General features: G+C 38.7%; 1 protein-coding gene across 1 annotated transcript; it reads left to right on the top strand.

Annotated features, from left to right (window-relative positions):
- Window positions 1–1,472: 1,472 nt before the first annotated feature.
- Window positions 1,473–8,143, top strand: LOC308412662 (alpha-amylase; the record flags this gene model as incomplete). The annotated part of the gene is made up of 9 exons (XM_080907178.1): window positions 1,473–1,943; window positions 2,241–2,387; window positions 2,630–2,827; window positions 3,921–4,151; window positions 5,718–5,851; window positions 6,661–6,883; window positions 6,966–7,087; window positions 7,219–7,344; window positions 7,954–8,143. The coding sequence occupies exons 1-9, from the start codon at window positions 1,776–1,778 to the stop codon at window positions 8,141–8,143; spliced, it is 1,539 nt and encodes a 512-aa protein (XP_080763304.1). The 5' UTR covers window positions 1,473–1,775.
- Between the last annotated feature and the right edge of the window lie 635 nt (window positions 8,144–8,778).

Here is an 8,778-nt window from a genome sequence, read left to right as displayed (position 1 = left end):
AAAGAGCACTATTAACTGTATTTTATTATTATTGCTACTATATAATGCAAAAAAGACATCTGCAAATGCCACAAACTGCAGTTTTGCTGTTACTCCCAAAGAAACCACACTCTATTGGTAACTCCTTCAGATAAGACTGTTGAGTTTGTAAAACACTTTGTTACTGTGGAAAACTTACTGTATATCTAGGCAATTCTACCAATCTGCATTTTCCACACACCTTTCCACACACCTTTCTGCGCTTTTTATTTGCTTGATCCCGAAAGAGATTCCAGATTGAAAACCAAAATTAAATTTGTGGATATGACATCTGGTTATTGACCTGAGTGAAGAAAAATCGAAGTTTTAAAAATACAATTTCTTTGTCACCATATTTTAGCAAATGCAAGATAAATCTCACAAAATCACTTGAGCTAGAATAAGTGGTTAAAAAAAATCTTTAATGGGCTATAATGCTGTGGCTATATTTGAAGTGCACGTTAGTCACATTTGGAAATCAACACACACACACACACGCACACGCACGCACGCACACACACACACACACACACACACACACACACACACTGCTTTTTATTTGCTTGATCTCAAACGTGACTCCACATTAATTTTCCTGCTAAATACTAATAATATCAAACTGTCAAGGACAGTCATAGTATTTTATTACCAAAAAACCCTTTCTGTGCTTTTTTTTTGCTTCATCCCAAGATTCCAGATTTGTAAGTAAAATTCGATTTCCGTATGCAGCATGGTTACTGAACTGGGTGAACAAATACTAAAAAAAATAATCAAAAACTATTTTTGCACTAAGTTTTACAATAGCGTATATATGCATAAATGTTTGAAGTATCTACTTAAAAATGGTACTGCTACCTTACCTCATCTACATTTAATCTGACTGTTTTACAGATGGCATCAAAGTATTTTTTGATAAAACATCACAACTACTGAGTAATATTCATCTTTAAATATTATATTTTTCTTAATTTTTTGAGAAAAGCAAAGTACTCTTCTAATTTTCATAGTAAAATTCATACATTTTCATTCCTTTTAAAAGGGGATGTGAGCAAAACACAGTCTGCTATTTTTCCTGCTGAACACAGCTAAACATATCTATCGAATTTTCAAGGACAGTGGCGCTATTATCCCTGTTTACTTTTCCACTTTTAAACCCCAGAGTAAATAGTGCTCAGAGTGATTCACTTTCCCACAAATGACTGCTATCACAAGACACACACATACACACACACACATACATGAACAAGAAAACCAAAATAAAAACAATAACAACACAAGATAAAGCAAAGAAAAAAGTGTTTCTTTTGAGGCATGATTAAGTTCGTGCTGAGCAATGTCATAATATGACGATGGGGGTAGGTTAACTGGCAGTTCTAAAATGACCATATGTGAATGTGATCATTAATGTTTGTCTGTCTGTGACAGACTTGTGACATGTTCATGACATACTCTGCCCCCCACTCTACAGGCTCCAGCACCTCCTCTGACCCTGACGTAGATAAGTGGAAAAAAATGGGTGGATGGTTGGATATTATGTACCTTATGTTTGCCTTTCTAATCTTGCCTCAAGGATTTTCCCCCTTTTTGCTTGTTTTACAAAAGCAAGAAAGTGTGATAAAAATGCACCTGTTTGGTTTCCACACCCAATGATATATGCCATTCTCTCATTGGTTCAGCAGAGGAAAAAGTGAGTATAAATACTTTGAAAACACTGCGGCAGAGTGTGACTGCTTTTGGTTTTCTCATCGATCAAAAGCATGAAGTTGTTTGTCTTGGTGGCTCTGTTCGGGCTTGGCCTTGCCCAGCACAACCCCCAATTTAAGAATGGAAGGACTGCCATCGTCCACCTGTTTGAATGGCGTTGGGCTGACATTGCTCAAGAGTGTGAACGCTTCTTGGGTCCCAAAGGCTTTGGCGGAGTTCAGGTCTGTATAGCTGAGCATTAAGGGACACATTGGACAATCCTTTCTTTTCCTGTTTCATACACAGACACGTGTGTGTTATGTGTCTGTGTGTGTTTATTTTTGCTATTATTATCAAAACTATTATCAATATTATCAAACTATGCTTTTTACTTTCTCATTAGAATGACGTCTAAACTATCTTTTACTAATGTTTTGACTCACTAGCACTGAGAATTTTTTTTTTTGCAAGGAAGTCCTGACTGTAGCGCCAAATAACAACAACACTTGTTGTTTTTTTTTCTCCTTTGCGCTCCTCAGATCTCTCCTCCAAATGAACACATTCTGGTGAACAATCCCTTCAGGCCCTGGTGGCAGAGATACCAGCCAATCAGCTACAAACTCTGCTCAAGATCTGGCAGTGAGGCAGAACTGAAAGACATGATCTCCCGCTGCAACAATGTTGGGGTAAACTAAATTACAGTTGACATTTAATGTTAGGTATTTCAGACTTCTTCATTTGACAGACGTCATTTGACAACAAGTTAATACCAGATTCCTTTTATGAGAATTTTAGAACAACATTATAGACACAGTACCTGGTGGGCTAGAATAAATTCATGAAGATCAACAATTTAACGAATTAGCATGATTTGAAATGACCATGCAAAGAAAATGAATAAAACTGACCTAGTTATGTTAACTAACAGGTTAACATCTATGTGGATGCTGTTATCAACCACATGTGTGGATCTGGTGGCGGAGCAGGAACCCACTCTTCATGTGGAAGCTGGTTTGATGCTGGCAAAGAAGACTTCCCCAGTGTCCCGTATTCTAACTTGGACTTCAATGACAATAAATGCAAGACTGGGAGTGGTGAAATTGAGAACTATGGTGATATATATCAGGTAAGAAATGTCACACAGACAAGTCAAACTTTATTTTAAAAGTTTACTCATTTAAACATTGACTTAAGCTCTTCATACTGATTTCTATTATTTTGACCTTTCTGGCTGTTTTACACCAAATTCCTTTTTTGACTGTTGGCAAAGTCTACCTACAGAATCAGGAGAGGAGGAAGTAAATTATATACACTGATACATCTTAAACTCTTGAAATTTTCTTTAATTTCTTTAATTTAATTTTTTAGACAATTTTTTAGACGTAATTATGTTGTCTAGCAGTTACCTTTAACAGGCTAAAATGAACAATTTAGCATCTTAATTGTGTCAATAAAAACATGAATATAATAATTTATGATTATTATGATGCCATCACATTGCTTGGCAATCACCTTACAAAAATAATAATAATTATATAAACGAGTAGGACCTGACCATTGTAGGGGATCCAAATTTTTTGTTGTCTATGTAATTATATAAACAGCAAATAATATCCCTGTTGTCTGACTTTTCACATGACAAGACCAAGGAAAACAATAGCATGAAAAAAATGATACATTTTTAAAAATGTATTTGTAAGATAAGCCTTAAAATACACATACGGTTATGATAGCATTTTAATTTTAGTTATTACTGACTTTTTGGTTTTTTTTTAGAAAAAGGGAGTAAACAACACCAGGAAGACTGAAGCTTTAGTTTATTAAACATGCTGTTTTGAAATAGCAAATCTTATTAAGATCAAATAAATTGCGAAATTTTAAAGCATATATTTTATACTTGATTTTTCTATTACCAAATATTCTAATAATATAGTCTATACTTTCAGATGCTAAACACAACCAGAGCATATTCCTTGTTGTTCATTGAATTTCCTAATTTGAACTAAATTTTCAAAACAGGCAAAGTTGGAAAAAAAAGTCATCTTTAGTTAGAGAAGAGACATTTGTCTCTACCTTCTCATCTTTCTTTTAGAATGACTACATTGATTTCGCTAAACGTTCTAATTGAGAATACTATAGTAGAAACATATCAATTCCAGCACAGTGTACAATGTCTTGCTTCTTAGCTCCACAATCTGAATAAATATGAACTGCTGTAGGTACGTGACTGCCGTCTGGTGGGTCTGCTGGATCTTGCCCTGGAGAAAGACTATGTTAGGGGCAAAGTGGCCGAGTTCATGAACAAGCTGATTAACATGGGTGTGGCTGGATTCAGAGTGGATGCCTGCAAGCACATGTGGCCTGGTGATCTGAGCGTTGTCTATGGTCGTCTGAAAAACCTTAACACCCAGTGGTTCCCCAGTGGCTCCAGACCTTTCATCTATCAGGAGGTAAGTTTTAAAAAAAAACATTTTGGTGAAATAAATAAATACTTAAGCATGTTTTTCAGTTTTCATGAAATCGTAGGATTTGATAAGTCTTAGAGTTTACATGTCCTTTATATGTGACTGAAATGTAGAACAGATCTTGGTTCATATTTTATCTTGCAGGACAGGAAACATTAATGTAATTATTGTTTTGCAGAGACCAGAATAGCACTGTAACATGGTAAATGGCCTGTATTTGTATAGCGCTTTACTTAGTCCTTATGGACCCCAAAGCGCTTTACACTGCATTCAGTTGTCCACCCATTCACACTGGTGATGGCAGCTTTCCAGTTGCCAGCCAAACACATACCAACAACAGCAATAACGCAGGAGTTAGCCCACACTTTAAGCCAGCAAGGCATGATCAGGTGCATCCACCTCCCCTACAGTGGCACCGCAGACCCCTGTGAGTGGGAGGGGGAATCAGCCTGGACCGCTGCCCCTGCCCCAGCGACAGGGAGGTGTCCATTCAATTGGCCGCCCGCGTATTCAGTGGGAGAGGTGACAAGGTGGGTCTGAGGGCTGCGCTCGTATGTCCAGCGATGGCCCTGGAGATGGTCTGGGGACCACCCATATGGCAAGTGGCGGCAGCTACGAGCCAAGGCTCACTGGCAGCTCGACAGGCGGAATACACGCGGGACCTAACCACGCGCTCGCCTCTAGTGGAGATAGGACAGGTCCAGCCAGTGTGCTGGCCTCTGGTGTGGACCAGCCAGCACAGATGATCACAGGCATAGCAGGACCCTCGCGCACCTCCAGGTGCGTGAGCCGGTGGTTGCTCGGTGGCTCTCTTCCGGGGAGCAGGAACAGGTGCAGGCCACAGCAAGGCACCTGCCGCTCTCTCCCAAGGAATGGTGACGGGTGCGGAGGCAGGCTGTGTCCTGGCTGGCCTCACCCTGGGGGCCTGAACGGGCGCTGGAACAGTCCGGACCTCCGTTCCCATGCCGTCACGGGTCGTGGATAGGGCTGGCGGCGGTGTTGACCAGGGACCAACACCTGGTCCTGCAGTTCTTCCCACCGCCGTCTGCCCCCATTGCGTGGCCACCAGCTCGGCTGCCATTTGGGCAGCTTCTTCCCTTGCTGGCCCAGTCCTGGGTTTTGGCACCACTGTAACATAACCAATGCAGACCCGATGATGTTCACATGCTTTTCAGCATCTCGATATTAACACTCAAGTTGCTGCTGGCTGTTGCAAACACACACAGCTGCAGCTTTCCAGTTGCCAGCTGAACACATACCAACTACAACAATAATGCAGGAGTTAGCCCACACTTTAAACCGGTGAGGGGTAATTGGGGATGCCACTCAGGTGAGTCTGCCTAAACTGCAGCAGCACTGCACAAAATAAGAATCTGTACAAATAGATGCCATCATCTGGCATTGTTCTTTCTTTCTTTTTTCTTTACTAAAATATGTGACGGTTTGAAACATATACAGTTCTTGCAATAACATCATTAGATAATTTAGTACTACTTATTAAACCCTTCTCACTTTTCAGACTATAGTATCAGTTTTTTCTTTTCGCTCTAGGTTATTGATCTGGGAGGTGAGGCTATTTCATCCAATGAATATGTCAGCCTTGGAAGAGTGACTGAGTTTAAATATGGTGCCAAACTGGGAGAGGTCTTCAGAAAGTGGAACAACCAGAAGCTTTCCTACACTAAGTATGTGTTGCTTCTACTGGTATAGCTAAGGAAAATATTACACAATTTAATAAAAAAGTTTTTTTTCTCTTTTTTGTTTTTTTTAGATATAACAGAGATATGTCATTCTTAACAATGCTCTTTGTAAAGGAAAAACAAACTCATAGAAACTACTATAAATGTGCAGGGGCCAGCCAATTTGGTTGCATTTTAAGTTAAGTTAAAGTCAAATGCACATCCATCATATGTTGACTTTTTGAGGAGCAGAATTTTACAGGAGGGAAATTTTGCTTTACCATGTGCAGGATACATCCATTTCAAGTATTAATGGACTCTCAGTTAATGTCAGACCATAACCCATCAGCTGGCTGGCTTGCCGATGAACCCAGTGAAGTCATGTAGTGAATCATGGCCATAAATATCAATAAATACTTGTTATATTAATCATTGGCACTCACCCCAACACCACTTTTATTTTATTTTTTGCTTTACCTTGATTACTTTTCCCCATGTCTTTTTCTTTCTGAAGTACACAAGTCCATTGGACAATGATCTATGTAATTCCTAGTTGAATTCTTTTCTTCTTATCAGATTAGAATGCTTGGCATGTCTTTTTCACTTCTTTTGTTGTTTGATCCTCCATGGCTGCTCCTAATCGAATGTAGCAAATTATCAAGATACCACATTGCTTTGCAATAGCACTGCAAAAATTAGGCTTAAGTGTGGTTAGAGCAACCAGTGCAAACTCTATCTTAAGTACTGGTCTGAACACAGACTTAGTAAAGATCAACTATAATAAAATACATTTCTTTTTTCTTTGCTGTATTTAGGAACTGGGGAGAAGGATGGGGTTTCATGGCTAACGGGAATGCTCTCGTCTTCACTGACAACCATGATAACCAAAGAGGCCATGGTGCTGGCGGTGCATCCATCCTTACATTCTGGGACCCCAGGCTCTACAAGATGGCTGTTGCTTACATGCTTGCCCACCCTTACGGTGTAACCAGGGTCATGTCTAGCTATCGGTGGGACCGCAACATTGTAAACGGACAAGTATGTTCACAAGTATAATGCAATATCTAGTGTGTATTAGATGCTTTTTTGTTGAATGCGTTCATTAATGCTTGTATAATAGGATAAGAATGACTGGATTGGACCCCCCAGCAATGGTGATGGGTCAACCAAGCCTGTTACTATCAACTCTGACCAGACCTGTGGGAATGGATGGGTTTGTGAGCATAGATGGCGTCAGATCACGTAAGTCCACAGAAATCAGGAGAAAGCACACTGACCTTATGCAAATTCACATTGTTCTGCTTTGTCAGCTAGACCATCAAAACTGTAGATATCATGTATTATGATTGTAATTTGTCCTTTCTCCTATTTAGTAACATGGTCACTTTCCGTAATGTGGTCAATGGACAGCCTCACTCCAACTGGTGGGACAACCAGGGCAACCAGGTTGCCTTTGGGCGTGGTAACCGTGGTTTCATCGTTTTTAACAATGAGAACTGGTAAGGATTATGTTCTCTTTGTTTGTGTGTGTGTAATTTAAAAAAGCTTAGTTCAAAAATGTCTGTAGTTTTTCAAGCCTTTATTTATTTTATTAGAAATGGAACTCTGTTTCATAAAGAGCACTATTAATTATATATAAAAATAAATAAAAACTACTACAACAACTACTACACTACTACTACAATAATAATAATAATAATAATATTAATAATAAGTATTATTATATAATTTTTAGTTATTATATAATTATTAGTATAGGATCTATAGAATTATCATATTATCCACAAAAGACATCTGGAAATGAAATGTCTTTAAAGTACACTTTTGCTGTTACTCCACACCAGCACTGTATTATTTTGGTAGCAGATTGGACTGCTGAGTCAGTAAAACTCTCTCAACAGAGAATGAGAAAAATGAACTGCATCCCTTTTTATTTATGTTTTCTTTTCTTTCTTTTTTTTTTTTTTTTTACCAGATATGTAATGCCTTCCTTTGCCCAGGTGGTATTATATTGCTTTATTTTATTTTTTTGTCTTGAAAGCAGAATAAATACAAGAAGGCAATGAAGTTTAATTATGGCACTCTTACGACTTTATTTTCGCTTTCAGGGACCTGAATGTCACCCTGAACACAGGCTTGCCTGGTGGCACCTACTGTGATGTCATTTCTGGTCAGAAGGAAGGAAGCAGATGCACTGGGAAGCAGGTCAGTGTTGGTAGTGATGGCCGTGCCACCTTCTCGATCAGTGGCAAAGATGAGGACCCCTTCATCGCTATCCATGCAAATTCTAAGCTGTAAATCCCGGAAATATGACTTCAAATGAATCTTTAAAATTCAAATAAAGCTTATTTTAAAAACTGAAAATGTTCTTTGTCATTTTTGACATAATATTTTGTTTATATTTACATAATAGATTGACATGTAAATACACTTCACACGTCATCTGAATACTTGCAACTTAAAGTGTAATGTACTCTACACACAGAATATGTTCTTTTGTAATAAATAGTCATTACCCACTCATAATATTTAGTCACAATGTTTTAAATAAATACATCTCATGATAATGGTGGTCCTAAGATAAAGTAATGATACATTTTTATTTTTCCTTTCCCTTGTGGGTGGGATGAGCTGCAGTACTTCACTCACATTTCATAATTATTGGGGGGGGGGGGGGGGGGGGGGGGGGGGGTTATATCCATTGAGTACAATAGCATAGACAATGTTAAACCCTAAAAAAGGGGATACATCAATCAGTCTCAGACACGATCTCTTCTCTTTCAGCAGCTTCATTCCGAATGATGTAGAAATATCATCAGAATGAATAGTTCCCAAACTGGGAACTGTCTTCAGAAAGTGGAACAATGAGAAAATGTCTTTCACCAAGTATGTGTTGTTTCTACTGGTGTGCCTAAATTAAGTGTCAGATTGTT

Source organism: Rhamphochromis sp. 'chilingali' (genome assembly GCF_963969265.1).
Source record: "Rhamphochromis sp. 'chilingali' genome assembly, chromosome: 16".
Lineage (NCBI taxonomy): Eukaryota > Metazoa > Chordata > Actinopteri > Cichliformes > Cichlidae > Rhamphochromis > Rhamphochromis sp. 'chilingali'.
Note: the sequence above shows the minus strand (reverse complement) of the source record. Positions and strands in the feature narration are given on the sequence as shown.